Genomic DNA, 16,101 nt, shown 5'->3' on the forward strand with positions numbered 1-16,101 from the left:
TTCCCGTCATGCATTGCCGCGCGGCCAGCCCGGGGGCCACGCTCCCTGCGAGGCGGACGAGGCGGGATTGGCGGAGCGGCGGCGCGGGGGGCGTGGCCTCGGTTGTTGTCGAGCGGCGGGCGGGGCGCGGGGCGCGCGCAGGGCGGGGCGGCGGGCGCGCGCCGCTACCGTTACCGGCTGAGGTGGCGGTCGCCGCCGGGAGCGTTGGGCTGAGGTAAATAGCGGCCGCCGCGGGGAGCCCTGGGCTCTCCCCGCCTCCCCCGCGTACCAGGGCGCCGGCCCCGCCTCCCTCTGCTCTTCCCCTCCCTCAAGCGGTGCGCGGTGCCGCGGCGGAGCGAAGCAGCGAAGCCTCCGTCGTCCCCTCATCACCCCCTCCCTACAGCCATGGGCGAGTGCGGAGCCCCCGGGGACGTCAACTCCAACGTGCTGATCGCCCGCAGCACCGGCGATGCGCAGCTGGACAAGGCGGTGTGGCAGTGGCTGAGCTGGGACAAGGTGGGTGTGTGGCTCCGGTGGGGGTTTGTCCACCCTCCCGGGGTTGTTTTGTCATCGGTCCCATCGCGGGTGGTGTCACCTCGTCCCGCCCAGCGCTGTTCGATCCCTTCTCCCGCCGCCTTCCCTCAGGAGGGCCCTTTCCCCCGGGTTTGGGGGCGGCAGGTACCCTTTGAAAAAAAAAAAAAAAAACCAGCTCTCGGGATCCGGCCAAATCCAAAAAATGCTCTTTGTGAGTGTAAAATTCTGGGGGGGGGGGAGGGGGAAAGTGAGGCCATCCAGGGGCTGTACCTGAGGAAGGGATGCGATGATGTCATGTTACTGGCACATGGAACGTGGCACCTGCTTCGTTAAGGAAGAAACGCACGTCGTGTGAAATCACGTTGAAGGTTTGTTGCGTGGCTTAAAATGCAGTTACGAGTCAAATGGCATAATTTTGTTTTTCTTAGCTTCCTGAATTTAATGCCCTCCCCAGGAAAGAAACAGCTCCAGAGGTGTAAGTTCTCCCACACTCCTTCCTTTTAAGCTCCAGCAAGGTTTGTTCTGATTAAAACCATCCAGAGCAAATTTGAGGCCATAATAATATGGTATTGGATGTTATTTTGCTTAAATAATTGTTGAAAGGGTTACTTTTTTTTTTTCCCAGCTGATTTATCCAAACATCATGGCCTGTTCTTTAAAAAATATCTTGGAGATGGGGGAGGGTAAACTACCAGTGCACCAGTGGTTTAGGTTTCTATCTGTGGCTTTTTTCTTTCTTTTTTTTTTTTTTTTAAATGAGAGTGATCGTCAATGTGTTTATGCCGTTTCCTCTAGTTGTGTCCTGTCAGGATCAAAGCAGAAGGGCTACAATGTAATGATAGCCCTTAGATGGGCTTTCTGCTACTTGGAAATATCCCCTCTTCTTTCATTTTTGCAGGAGTTAATGCTCGCCATCTGCACATTCTGCGCTCAGAGCTGCTTGTTGTGAAAATATCTGGGAATTGTGGCGTGGGGGAGGGAAGGAGTGGAAAGGGGAAATAACATTCCTAATAATACACTTGATAACCCAGATTGAACTTTAGGAAATAGGGTTTTTTTTTTGTTAGAACTTCTGGTTAGTGTATTGGAAGGTTTTTTTAAAAACAGATTAGTATATGTTTATCTGAAAAATGTGTGAAGTAGGAGAACTTACACTTTTTAATGTTAAGATTACTGAGGAAGAACACTTTGATTAAAACCGGCGATAGTGAAATATTCTATAGTTCCTTCTAAGGCCAAAATTAACCAGTGAAATACAAACTGAAGAGTCAGTTGGATAGTTCCTGTTTACCCTTGCTTCCCTAGGTGATAATCATGACCTTTCCTATGACATTACTTGGAGAGATTTCAAAGAGAGTTCCTGTGAATTTTGAGAACTCAAAATCACCTGGAGGAGGAGGAGTTGGCCATGGGGCTGGGGCCATGGGTGGTTCAGAAGCGCTTCCAGTTTCTCTCTAAAGGGTGTAAAAGGAAGAGGTGAAGGGATTGTGGGATGGGAAGGCGAAGAGAAACCAGCAAGTGCAGGATTATTTGCCCAATACCCTTGTATTTCACCGTAAACCCAAGAAATGAGGTCTCTAGGTTTGCTGCTTGTCAAGCAGCTTGATGAGGAGCTGTCTGTGTCTTACCCCATCCCTGCCCACAGTTTCCTTGGTCGTAGGGACTTTTGCTGCCTCCGATGAAGGAAAAATCTATGCGCTACATTCACAGCTGTATTTAGCTGTGGGGAGCTTTTGTCCTCTAACTTAATTGAAAATTACTTGCTGTAATTAATTCTTAGAGTGGTGCTCTTCATCCATTTTCATTTGGGTGTATGTGCTAACCTATAATAAAATTGTGATTACAGGCTGGGATGTGGGTGGATGGAGGAAACCTGACTGTATGATGGTCCTTCTGCTTTCCTCCTTTCTCTCCATCTTCATTAATGCTTCTAGCAACTGGCTTAGAGTAACTCACTAACAAAATCTCTCTCCATTCTCCCTCCTTAATTGCTGCGTGTTTACTTTTTTTGCTTTGAGACAGGTTTAGAGGCACGAGCCACCTGCCTCCTTGGTAAACTATCTGAACAAATGTTGTTCTATGCTTTTTCCGTTTAATTCCTCTTCATCCACTTTCTAACTTCCCTATTGTACTTCCACATCTGTCTTGCGTCTCCTAAAAGAGTCTGGCTTTTGTAGAAAGCTGTGTCAGAGCAGTTGTCTTCAAGAAGAGCGCTTTTCTTTGGAACAGGTGTTTGAATTCTGGACTTTTGTTGTAGTAATGATTTTATGTGCTTGTCTTAATGGCTTTATAGACTGGCAAGAATGTGGCACACGCGGAGTGGCATGAAAATGAGGTGTTCTCAGTACAGTAGCTGAGCGTTTGTTGTACGTAGCGGCAGAGGAAGTTTTGATGTAAGTCTGAGGTTCAGATATTGGCTCACCAGCTGGTGGGAGAGGACAGTATGATTAAGATCCTGATCTACTTCATAAAAAACACGGTCTGAAAGAAAGATTCACAGCTTTGCCTATGAGGCAGGCAACAGGTAGCCTCTTCCTTTCCTTCAGTAAGTCCTCATGCTGTAAAAATGAAGCCTAAGCTCAAGCCGTTGGCTGATGGTTTATTAATTAGCCCTGCAGGATTGCAGACAAGACTTCTGTTTCCCGGGCATGCTCAGTGTCATGTAGCTTTTCTCATTTTCAGTCAAGATATGGAGGGAGTGTTTGTACACAGACTGTTCCCAGGCTGTGGTGAAGTCTGTGTGGGAGAAAGGGATGTTATGTGGTTATTACAAAGGCACTGTTAGAACATCACATGGTGGAAAAACTTAAATTAATTCTCCTGGAGCTGTTTGTGCAGACCTTTCTGATTTTATTTTACTAATTCATGGACTTATTGTCAGTGAACAAATGTAGCATGGATAGCTTCCTACTTGCTAACAGGGTGGCTCGGTTGGTTTTAGGGCTTTTTGGAATGCCTCTTGGTGTTCTTTTAGTTTTTGTGACTTTTAAGATGCATTTCAAGAGGAAATGGACTTGGTAGTTAGAGACCAGGAACCTGCTCCTGCCATTCAACTTGCAAAAATTTTTATTATAAAGACTTTTAGGTGTATTTTTAAGAGTAAAAATGGGAAAATAAAGTCTAGGAATTTGCCACAAACAAGAAGAAGAATTCTTTAAATTTACATGTATGCATTGCAAGCTCTAACATTAAAACACAGGATATAAAATTGTGAATTATTCAAATAGCTGATTCTGGGTAGACTGGGGCACAAACCCCATTTTGGTACAACCAACACTACTGAGAGGGTGTAAACAACTCTGTGAAATGGGGGAAGCTCAGAAATAAGTACTGTGCTTTAGTGCCTGTTCTAAGACATTAAACTACATGAATTCCCTCAGGATACTCTTGAAGCTTATACTTCATGACATTGCTGTCTGTATTGATAAATAAATTATATTTCTGTCTGTGGTGTCGTCATGGAGGAAAGGATATTGCAGTTTTGTGTTCACACAATTTAACTTCCAAATGTCAGAATTAAGATATGAGCATTAAGATTTGATTGGTATCATTTGGAACTTGCCTGTGTCAGGCACCTCTGAGTTCATAAATATCAGCATTTTGTATGATGTAGGATCTTTTTTTAACAACTGGTCTATGTGTATTTGGGTGGCCTACTGATTTTAAAATGTTCTGAGCAATGGATCTTTTTTTTATTCTGCATTAGATCATAATGAGAGAATTGCAGAAAGAAGGTAATCTCGCTCTTCCTTGTTGCTATACTTTCCCCCTCTCTACTTGCCTGAGCTGGCACAATATTCATGCAGTTCTTCAGTCTGGGGCGGGGGGAAGGGAGTAGGTTTGTTATTGATCCGAGTTGTTGCAGCTGCATAAATGTTTTTCCTGACACAAGAAAAAGGAGCCAGCACATTAGTGGGAGCAGCCTGGGAAGGTGAGAACCACCTCCTTCAGCAGCAGTGAGCTATAAAGCATTACTACAATAGATTTCAATCCAGTTTATTTTTAAAAGAACATGCGGAAATAGCTGTAAAAAAAAAAAAAGCAGTTATGTAAGGTTTTTTTCTTGTTTTCTATTGGACTGATATAAAAGAGGTGGGTCATCTGCTGGCCTGTGCTGCTGGCTCCTGGGGATCCCCACAGCACCCAGATTCCTCCGTGCAGCTCTGATTTATTCATAGGTACACTTTATATATGTATATTTATATATGTGTGCATATCACACATATATATGCACACATATTAAAAAATAGGTCCATGATGGGGTATGGAGGTGGTTGATAGTGCACTGCTCCCTTTGTCCATGACTCTGATGGGCTTCTGGCTGCCTGTAGGACTGCAATGGGCTGTGGAGATGGAAGGTGGTGTGGGGAAACCTTTGTCTACAGCTGTGGGGAGCTTCCAGATGCCCGTAGGCCTGTAACTGGGTGTGGAAATGGAGGAACGGGGCAGAAATCCTTTTGTGCGTGGCTGTGGAGAGCTTCCTACTGCACGTAGGTCTGTTATGGGGTATATAGATAGTTGATGGTACAGTGCTGCCTTTGCCCTTGACTTGGAATTGTAGAATCGTAGAATATCCTGAGTTGGAAGGGACCCACAAGGATCATCGAGTCCAAATCCTGTCCCTGCATATGACAGTGGGATCGAGTGCACTCTCAGCAAGTTTGCAGATGACCCCAAGCTGAGTGGTACAGGTGACCCACCTGAGGGACAGGATCCATCCAGAGGGACCTGGACAAGCTTGACAAGTGGGTCCATGTGAGCCTCATGAGATTCAACAAGGCCAAGGGCAAGGTCCTGCACCTGGGTCAGGGCAACCCCTGGTGTCAACCCAGGCTGGGGATGGAGAACAGCCCCCAGGAGAAGAGGGGCTCCACACCAGCTGCCTGTACGTCCCTGATGGAGCACAGAGAAGGCAACTGGTGTGGAGAAGCCTTTGTCTTCAGCTGTGCGGAGCTTCCAGCTGCTTGTAGGCCCATGATGGTCTACATACTAGGTCAATGTCCTAGCAGAAAGGTGCAGTGCTCTCCAGCTGAATAGTGGAGGCTTTGGTCTGGTTATGTCCATATCCAGGCCTGCAGCTGTCAAAATGGGAGAATCAACAACCAAAGCTGTCGCATTCCGTCACCTTGGACCTCTCCTGCCTCCTTGCTTGGGAGCTCTCCCAGTCTGCTGCCAAGTCTGCTGTCCATCCCATGTCTCCCTGATGGCCAGGAGACACCTGTCCTGGGCCAACTGTGCCACTCACCTCCCGGTGACGTGGGCTACCACCAGTGTTCTGGTCACTGCATCACTAGTGATGGTGCCAGGAGCTCATGTGGGGCCCAGCCCACAATCACAGAATCACTGTAGGATGGCTGGGGTTGGAAGGGAACTCTGGGTATCATCCAGCCCAACTCACCTGCTAATGCAGGGTCACCAGAGCAGATCACACAGGGTCGGTCCAGGCGGGTTTGAATGTCTCCAGGGAAGGAGATTCCACACCCACTCTGGGCAGCCTGGTCCAGGCTCTGGCACCTCCCAGCAAAGAAGTTTCTCCTCGTGTTCAGGTGGACCCTCCTGTGTTTCAGTCTGTGCCTGTTGCCCCTCACCCTGGCATTGGGCACCGCTGAACAGAGTCTGCTCCATCCTCTGACACCCACCCTGAGATATTGATCCCATTGATCAGATCCCTCTCAGCTTCTCTTCTTCAGCTGAACAGCCCCAGCTCTTCCAGTCTATCCTCATAACAGAGATGCTTCAGACTCTTAATCATTTTCGTAGCCTGCCGCTGGACTCCCTTCATAGTCCTTAAACTGAGGACCCCATGGATATCCAGGGTACAGGATGGGGAGCTCCCTCTGCTCATGGATGTGAGGAGCTTCCAGCTCCCTGTGTGACTGTGATGGGACACAGGCAGGATATTTGGATACTTATCTCTGAAGGGAGAGGACAGGAGCATGCTGTGGTCTGGTCCCATCTCTCTCTGAGTGTCCAGTGATGCACAGGAGAACCAACAAAGGAGGAACAGCCACCCTCCCCTCCCCTGTCTTACACAGCCCTTGGTGTGCCCATCTATGGCTGCCTGTGTCCCCAACTCCCCTGTGACACTGGCCACCACCAGTGTTCTGCCTGCTGTGACATGGCTACTGCATCACCGGGGTGATGCCAGGAGCTGGTGGCTTCTTGCTGTGATGTGGCCGTGACATCACCAGGGCCTGTACATCACTGTGTCATGGCTCTCTTCCACCATTCAAGCAAGAAGAAACAAATATTAATAAAATTATAATAACAACTGAATAATGCTGGGGAGGGAAACTCAGTAGCTTGAGCAGTAATTTAAAGAACCTCAGCAAAGATTAAAATAGGCCTTGCTGCTTTTAATTCTATCTAGTGCCCAGTTTTAAAGACTTGTGTTGCTGAGATTTGTGGATTTGCATGTTAAATTCTGGAAGAAACATGCTTGTCAAGTTGATCAAGGGTAATATTTCACACATTTAAGATTAAAGACCTGTTCAGTGCTAAGCCCTGCATCCACAAGTTGCTGGTGGCACTGAGGACATCTTAGCGTGAACTGAAGGACTCGTGTCTTTCTCTCCCTGACATGAAAAAAGATTTTACCAGGGACTGTCCTGTGTTACGCTCTTCAGTTGGGCACTGGAACAAAATGCTTTAACTAGACGGTCCCTCTGAACACCAGAAAACACTTTTTTTATGGTGAGGGTTGCCCAGGGAGGTGGTGGAGTCACCATCCTTGGAGATATTCAGTAGTTGTCTAGACAGGGTCCTGGGCAAATGGCTCTCGGTGTCCCTGCTTGAGCAGGAGGGTTGGCGAAGTTAACCTCTGGAGGTCCTGTTCTGTGAAACAAAAGTCTGCTAGAATTAGTTTATATAAAATGTACAAAATCTTCCACTAAAACAGAAGTAGTGAAATAAATGCCAACAGAAATTCGGTCTCTTGTTTCCTGGATGCAATCCTACCTTGACCCTTGGGAGAAGCAGAAAACCAAGTGAAATCTGTGTGCTGTGAACTATTTCAGATGGTTGAACAGCGCAGTGATGTGACCTGCTTTGCCTGTGACTTTGTGTTTTGTACGCTGAGCCACAGAATTAAATTAAAGGACTTGGAGCTCTACTTCTGTTTGCTCCTCTTGCCATTAGCGTTTGATCTTGCGTTGTCTGTTTTTCTGAAACATGATTGTGGGCCTCTAATCAGAGGATTGCTATAATAGTTTGGATGTTTTTTTACAATGCTTGCAGGTTTCCAGGTGTTAGTGTTCTTGAAAATATATGATGATGTGACTGTCCCTCTCAGAGGGCAGTAGCATATCAGTGGTACAGTCTGTGGATGGGCATTATTATTAATAATTCTATATGGTGTGTGGCTGAGGATTGTCTTCTATGGTATGTGCAGTCTACCTGCCTCAGGAGCACCTTGATCTTGTTAGTCCAAAGTGCCGGTGGGGTGGTAGTTTTGGTAACGTGAAGACTTGAGTCCTGTGTACATAGGTTGCATGATGTATGGGGGAGGTATAGGGCCTTTGGGGACAGTATTGGAGGACTGGTTTTGATGCATGGAGCAAAACTATTCCACAGTTCGCTCCAGACAGGCAGAATGGCTGTAGACTGTACCTAAAATGTTTTTTCATCCTGGCTTCCTCCACCCTTCTGGGCTTCCTACCAGACGAAGCAGACTGTTCTGGAGGTGTCGTTGCTCGCTGGGGCACCAAATTTGGGAACAAAATGGAACAAGACAAACTCGCAATGTAAATGCACCCTGGTGGGTTGGCAGAGGCAAGGGATGTTCTGTATGGAACCTTCTGCCTCTCAATACAGTTCCTACAGCAATGTATAGAGGCTGCGATTTGCTCTACCATCCCCTTCCCCTCTCCTGCTGCAGTAACTGGCCTGAGGAACTGCCAGCCTGCAGTTACCCAACTGATTTTCACGGAAAAATGCTGGTGTGGTTGCTGACTAGAAAACTAACATTTCTTGCTTAACAAGAGGAAACGAAACCTACAATTTCCAAGAGAAATTGTGAGAACTTGATGCAAGGGCCACTGCTGGTCTCAAGCTGCATGGATATATAAGGTGATTAGCTATAATACAAGCAATGCTCTGTTTCTCTTCATTAGGAGTTCCTACAAATAGATGCTCTGGTGTGTTTGGATCTTAGAGACTGACCCTGATTTAATTTGGGGAAAAGCTTAAAACAATTGCTGGTTAAAAACCAAAGGCATAGCTCGATGCTCTTAATTTCTGGCTGTCAAATTTGCTGAATTATAAGCGAATTTGAGATCTTTCCCCACTCCCTCTTTCTTCCAGGCTACGTATGCAAAGAGTATCTGAAAAACAAAGCACAATTGCTATGGGAGTTGTAAACTGCCACTTATTTTGACAGGATATTAGCTTTGAAACCTAACTCTGGCAATAAGTGCACATTATTAATGTGATTGGGAGTGAAAGAACCAGTAAGAAATACTCAGCTAATGCCCTTGTACTTTAATTCTCCAGTTGTTTCAGGTTATGTATCCTGATGAGCTACAAAAAAGTGTGATTCTGTCTCAGTAAGCAATTGTGCAGTACACCGAAAACTGAACGTGAAGAAGCATAACATTGAATTCAGGAGAAAATATATTGTTTTTGTTTAATAAAACCTCAGGCCTTTCTTAGAAGTGTTAATGTTGCAGAGCCTTGACTGCTGCAGGACATGACCCCGCAGTTCTGTCCTACATCAGATTCTGGCAGAAAATTTTTATAAGTAATTGTTTAAAGCATATGTTGTATCCCCAAGAGGCTCATCTCCTTCCCTCTGCTTAAAAGCCGTGATAACCATTCTAAAATTTAACTACGCAGGACCACTAGTAAAGTTCCTGATTAAGAACTAGTCAAAACCAACACAGGTAACTTGCAAAAAAAAAAAAAAAAAAAAAGAGAGAGAGAGAGAAAAAAAATCAAATCAAGTGGTACTAGTTTTCTAGAGATGGCATGTATGTTAGGGTAATAATTTTATAGGGAAAAATAATGCAGAACTTATTTTTTCTGGTGCTTCTGTAATTGCTGAACTACGCTTAGACTCTTACCCATGCAGTGTCATGTCTGTCTCCAGTCCAAATTTCTTTGTGATAATGAACCTGAGAGGACTCCCTGAATGTATTTGGTAGAGACTCCTTGAAATGGGATAGGAAAACATTGCCTGACCTCTAGTTGCTCTTCACTTCCGACGTATCAAATGGCAAGCCTCAAAGCTATTTAAAAATTCAGAATGCTTCACGATTTTCCATCTTAAAATGGTAGATTAATGTCTCAAGGGCTTTCATATCGTGTTTGTAGGTGCTGCTGGATTCTGAGTAGACGGTTGAGGGCAGAGCTGCTGTTCAGGGAGAAGCAGATGAGCCGGGGGAATGGAGCAGCGGGGACATTCACTGACATTCCATGAGGACAGGCTGTGCTTGGGAAGGCAGAACATGCCACGGGAAGGAATTATCTCCCTTTACTCAGCGCTCGTTACCCTGCATCCAGCTACTGTGTCTGGTTTTGGGCCCCCCAGTACAAGGTAGATATGGATGAACTGGTGCAAGTGCAGCAGAGGGACTGTGTGATGGTTGGAGGCTGGAACACTTGCCCTGTGAGGTGACACTGAGAGAACTGGTGCTGTTTTTCTTATTTATCCTCTCCTTTCTGAACCAAGGGGAGAGCCACAGCCAGAAACCCAACTCCAACCCAGTCACCAGCCAGAGGCACCTCCTTCCTTCCCTGTCCCTTTTCTGTCCCCAACAATGTACGTTCAGGTAGCACCAGCCTCTCTTTCCAGGGCCCTCCTGGCTGCTGTTACCTTATCTGCCGCCCAGAGCAGGAGCAACAGCATCTGTTGCTTCTTGATTGCTGCTTTGTCCTGCCTCCTGACCTATATATATATGGCTGTAAGGGGTGGGCCCCTATGACGTGGTGGCTGCTTGTCTGTCAGATGCGTGGAAAACTGTTTGGCTGACAGCAGCAGCTTCTCCATGGGATGTAGATCTTGCCCCGCTCCCCAGTGCTGCCCTCTTCCCTGCCCTCTTTGCTTTTGGGAAGTTGATCGCCGTTGGTTTAAAGACCCCTCCTCTCTGCCAGATGCCTTTTCCACCAGTAAGTAATCCTCTGAAAACCAGTAGTGGCGTGGGGCTCAGAGGCTTTGATGGGTCTGTCTCTCCCCTTTTTTCTTGGGGAGAGTCAGTGCTGCTTCTGCCAGATATCCTACCTGGTGCCTGAGCTCAGGCCTGTGCACACGCATTCCCATCAAATTGGACCTCACCAAAGCCACAGCACTGAAATGGACTCACTCTCTGCTTTTTCCCCATTCCTAAGCACTTCCTAGTGTGGGATATCCTAGTTACTGGGATATTCAATGTGCACTGGCCAAGAGGCCAATGGTACCTGGAGTGTGTGAGGAAGAGTGACCAGGAGGTTGAGGGCGGTTGTCATCCCTCTCTGCTCTGCCCTGGTGAGGTCACATCTGCAGAACTGGGTCCAGTTTAAGGACAAGGAATTACTGGAGAGAGTCCAGTGGAGGGACACAAAGATGCTGAGGGGTCTGGAGCATCTGTGTGATGAGGAGACACTGAGAGAGCTGGGGCTGTTGAGCTGGAGAAGAGAAGCTGAGAGGGATCTGATCAATGGGATCAATATCTCAGGGTGATTTTGTATTGTTGGTGTCCACATGCTGCTTGACTTTAGAAGAAGCACGAAATTCTGTGAGCTCTTCAGATCACTAAATCCATGAGAAGAATTTGAATTGCTTTGTTCGAGCTGTTGGGGACACAAGGGTATCTTAGAGTGTTGCTTTAATGCTTTAATTAAGGAATGACTATTTTTGTATGAAACAGCCTGGTTTATTCCTGCTTGAGACAAGAAGCTTTAGGGAATCTTAGGTGTGTTTTTTTTTCTTCCCCCCCCCCTCTTTTTTTTTTTTTCTTTTTCCCCTCCTTCCTCCCTTCTCCCCTTTTTATTTTATTTTTTTTCAAGGGATATTAAAAATACTCTCCAAACACCATAGCTGATAATCTCTAGGGAACCTCTCCTTTGCTTACGCCAGGCTTCTGCACCGTGATTAACCGAGTTTACTGCCGTACTAATCCAGGCAACAGCTGAGAGCGGGCACTTCAGTGGTTCTGAGTTTGTGTTTCGAAGCTAATTGAGTTTGGTGCTCACACCGCGCTTGGCTTAGACGCTTGAGAAATGCTTTTCTAAGCAGTGATCGGTTATAGTTATGTTTGAATATATCGCTAGACTACTTCAAGCTGCTGGTAAGGTACTCACCTCAATGTCACATAATTGCATCCATAGGTGGGAATGATGATATTTTCCCCATGAAACTTGGGGGGAAGTCCTCTTGCTTCATGTGACAGGAAAGTGTTGATGGAGAGCGTGACTGCAGTGACAGAAAAATCTTCAGAAAATATGCTTTGTGGAAAAGACTTTAGAGAGTGGGGTTATGATGAATAATGTTAAAGTCTGTGTGTTTTAACATTACAGCTATTCTGCCTTGAAAAACGAACCTTCATAAGAGCTACTGTGAAACTTTCAGCTGTATTACTTCATAACTGTAAAGCAAAACAGCAAGAAAACCTGTTTTTTTGAGAGTTTGCAATAGGGTTAAATGTCAAGAGTGGAACCTGTCATTATCTTTTAGCCCCACCTGACTGCAGCGCTTCTTGAAATTCTCGGTTTAGTAGCCACGCTTTATGTTGCAAGAAGCTAAACTGGTCCATAGGCTTTGAAGTTCCAAATTGGAGAAGGAAAAGCAGGAAACAATGAAAAGTGATAAAGAATGTGCCACGGAGGGTTGTGATAACGGCTGCCTTGAGATCAGCCTCCTACTGCTATAGAATGTGTAACCCAGCACGTGAGGCCAAGTCTTAATTTATACCAAGTCTTGTAAAATTCCTTCTTTCTGTTGCTACAGGAATTTCAGGTCATCCGTGAAAACGCTGAGATTTTCTTCTTTTAGCTTGTCACTTTTTTTTTCTTCCTTTTCTGATAGCAGGAAATTTTAGCTGAGTGCAACGTGAGCAAATTAAAATGTTGGCTGACTCATTTTTTCTTCCCTAGGAGATAAATAGGGTAGCTTCAATTAAAAATGCAGGTTAATCGATTTGTAAAATAAATGTTCGTGCTATTGCTTCAGGAAAGTCTTGCCTCAGTTTTGCAAAACTCCTGCCCATAAACTATATAATGTACTTACACATTATTCTCGCAGGCAAGCAATACAGGGTATCCTAAAAAGCTATTAAAGATGCTGTGTAATTTAACAACCTTATTTTAAAATAAAACTATCTATTGAATTATGATAGTGTGAAATGAGGTTTTCATGTACTCTTGCCTGAGACTCTGTTCACATTAGTCATTTGTTTTCCAGCTGGCTGCCCATGAACAGCTAAAAGAGAAGCATTCACTTCTGGGATTTAATATTTGTTGTGCCCTGTTGTTTTTGTTTTATTTTTAGGCCTTTTTTTTAGCTATGTTGTGAGTAATGGCTCACTTTGGTTGCTGAGCCACGGGAGAGCTTGAACAATAATGGTTTGCCATTTTAAGGCACAAAGAAATGAAAATTTATTTGAAATCCACGTGTCTCATCCTGCTCGTGTTCAAGATCTGTCGGCAAGCAGCAGGAATAGTTTCAGATTTTGAAAAGTTTTACTGAATATTTTTTTTTCCTCTAATGACAGCAGCTCACTATTGTGCTTTTCCCAGCATTTTTCCAATCCTTCCGAAGAACCTTTCTGTGTGCAGAACGTGTTTCCCTCTGTGACAGGAGCTGGAGCTGGCTGACCTCTATTTTAAATGTCAGGGGTGCTTCACCTTTGCCTTTCAGATTCCATTTGCCTTTTTTTTAACCCTTTCTTGGGACTCCCCTTGAAGCAACAGCGTGTTCGAGAAGTTCTTGTGCTTCCAGGAGTCGTGTTTTTTTACAGCTGCTGGGTTGATGGTTGGACTCCAGGATCTTCAAGATCTTTTCCAGCTGGAATGATTCTATGTGTTTATAGGAGCTGTGAAGTGGATGTCAGTGCACAGGCCGAGTTTCTGGATGACCAAATGAATTTATAAAGCCTTCAAAATGCCCGTGTTATAAAATAATGGTTCTTACTCATCCCCTTCTTTCACAATCAGCATCCTATGAGTAAATTGCTCCCTGTTAGTACATTTTGTAAATACAGACATGTCTTTGTCAAACAAGACTCGCCTTCTCTCACTTTTCCCCAGGTCTCCCCAGGCATTTCCAGGATAGTGTGGTTGGTATTACCATGACTATCTAATTCTAATAATGGGTAATTAATATGCAAGTTTCCCTATTTTGTCCCATTGTTTCCTAGTCTCAGTATTGGTTGAGGGCGCAGAATAACTACGAAAAGAACAAACAGCGTGTATATACATGTGTTTTGTATGCTTGGAAGTTCACGGCTTTGACAGTGATGCAAGTTCAGGAAAATACTCAATGAAAAGAGGGAGACTTAAATAATCAGTGTCTCTTATCCACCCTTCTATGTAACATACTGTGTGCTACAGAGGATTGACTTAAAAACATTTCATAGGATCGTAGATTTTCGTACCTTAAGGTAAATACTCGAATTAAGCCTCTCAGAGATGTATAAAATCACTTCCTCAGCTGAACTATGAGTGTCAGTAAATGTATTCTCTATACATGGAAATGACAAACACTTATATTTTGCTGGTTTGGGGGCAAATCATAAGGCAACTGTTACTTTTGTGTTCTATAAGACCAACAATAAAATTAAGTTTCACTGACACCAGTAATTCTCTTCGGAGAATTCTTTCTTTAGTGGCTTTGTCACGTACTGTGTGTAAAGTGCATTATTTCTGAACTGTTAAGTAATTGAGGAAATTAGTTTTTAATTCTCTGTGTTTTACTGGCAAGATTCCCGAGACTCTCTTAAATAAAGTTAAAAATCTAAGTTTGGAGAATAGTGAAAAGCGGCTGAAATAATCATACATGTGATACTTACCTCCAGGAGTAGGATTTTTTTAAATTTCCAACCCATTCATATCTAGTGTTTATAATGACAACAGAAAGCATCAAAAATAGGTGAGATTTTCTGACATAAATACCTACCTTTATTTAAGAGTTTGCGGTGAACAGGGATTTGACTCTCTTGCACCCACCTCACTAATGCTTAATGTAATTTGAAAAGAAAATCTTTGTTTTTACCATGTCAGCTTTATTTTATTGTGCCTGTTTGCAGACCTTTCCTGCGGGTGGGGAGGAAGGAAATAGTGCCTTGAAGTTAGTTTTTTTGGTCTGTTTTCCAGCAGATTGAGAATTAATTTGGGCTACTTGTCTTGGAAAAACCTGTTCTAAAGTCTGTGCTTCTCACTTACAGGTTTTATGTAGCCGGAAGGTGTATTAATGATTGGGCAGACACTCCAGCATATCTATGGCAGTAAGAGCTCTTGAATCTTGTATAAATAAGGATGCAAGAGCTCGTGAATCTGGTATAAATAAGGATGATACAGAAAAGTGAATACAATAGAAATGAGAGTTACAAAGAGACTTTGTACAGATGGGCATTGTATAAAACAAGAACTTGTTGCATGACAGAACTAGGAATTATTTACAAACAACGAGCGTGTAGTTCAGATCCTGATTTCAAGGGCTAAACAAGGACCTTGTTCTTCTTTTGCAGAACCAGAAAACGAAAGAACAGATCGAAGACTTGTTGCAGAATGGAAAGCATAAGGAGTTACGGGATCGCCTCTGCTGCAGGCTGACCTTTGGGACCGCCGGGCTTCGCTCTGCCATGGGAGCGGGTTTTTGCTACATTAACGATCTTACGGTGATCCAATCAACACAGGTAAGCTGAATAATTCCAGAGGAGACAAGCGAGTGGTTTCCTGGTGAATATTTGGGTCATATGTTGTCCCATTGAAATACAAACCGAGCAGGAAAGCAGTAGAGTGGTAGCATGAAGTGTTCAGTACTGGAGAAAAATAGTTTGAACAGGTTGAAACTGGGCATCCTAGGAGGCAGAATAGAATCACTTTGCTGGAATTTGACCAGCAAAGTCTATTAGTCAATGATACTATTCTCAAGTTGGAAATCATTAGCTGTCCTAAGAACTTTTACTGTTTGTCAAAAACTGAACAAACACAAAAAAACCCCCACACCCAACCAAACAACATCCAAAACAACAACAAAACCAAACCAAACCCCCAAAAAACAAAGAACCAAACCAAAATGAAGAAAACTCAAAGCAAACCCATCCCTAACCAAACAAGCCTCTTCTTTCATTTTGAGCCAGAATTGTGAATAACTGTACAAAAATAGCAGGTTTTACTAAGAAAATGAACAGGGAGTGAGATGAAAAAATCAAATGTAGACTGACTGTGGAGAACAGTCCAGGAGAACAGTAAATTGTTGAGCTTCTGGGGAATCCTTCCAGTAAATTGGTTGTGTTACCTGTAACTGGGCTGGATAGTTGTAGAAAATACTGTGGTTAAGTGCAGTTGTGTAGATCTTGGCTCTTTTAAAAGTAGACATGTGAGAAGGTAATTCGAGATACAAACTTAAACTCTCAAACCTCAAGTCTTATGTTACATATTGTATCAGGTCGATGA

The 16,101-nt window shown here is 44.3% G+C and overlaps 1 protein-coding gene across 2 annotated transcripts in view; it reads left to right on the plus strand.

Moving 5' to 3' along the window:
* The first annotated feature begins 150 nt into the window (after window positions 1–150).
* Window positions 151–16,101, plus strand: part of PGM2L1 (phosphoglucomutase 2 like 1) — a 42,103-nt gene continuing 26,152 nt past the window's right edge. The window contains exons 1-3 of one of the 2 annotated variants that reach the window (XM_065649845.1): window positions 151–214; window positions 383–495; window positions 15,171–15,338. In XM_065649845.1, the coding sequence (XP_065505917.1) occupies window positions 385–495; window positions 15,171–15,338 (279 nt within the window). In that variant the 5' untranslated portion in view covers window positions 151–214; window positions 383–384. Of the gene's footprint in view, window positions 496–15,170; window positions 15,339–16,101 lie in introns of both variants that reach the window. The other variant, XM_065649837.1, reaches the window with a different exon arrangement.

The sequence above is a fragment of the Caloenas nicobarica genome, chromosome 1 (assembly GCF_036013445.1).
Source record: "Caloenas nicobarica isolate bCalNic1 chromosome 1, bCalNic1.hap1, whole genome shotgun sequence".
In the NCBI taxonomy this organism is placed as follows: domain Eukaryota; kingdom Metazoa; phylum Chordata; class Aves; order Columbiformes; family Columbidae; genus Caloenas; species Caloenas nicobarica.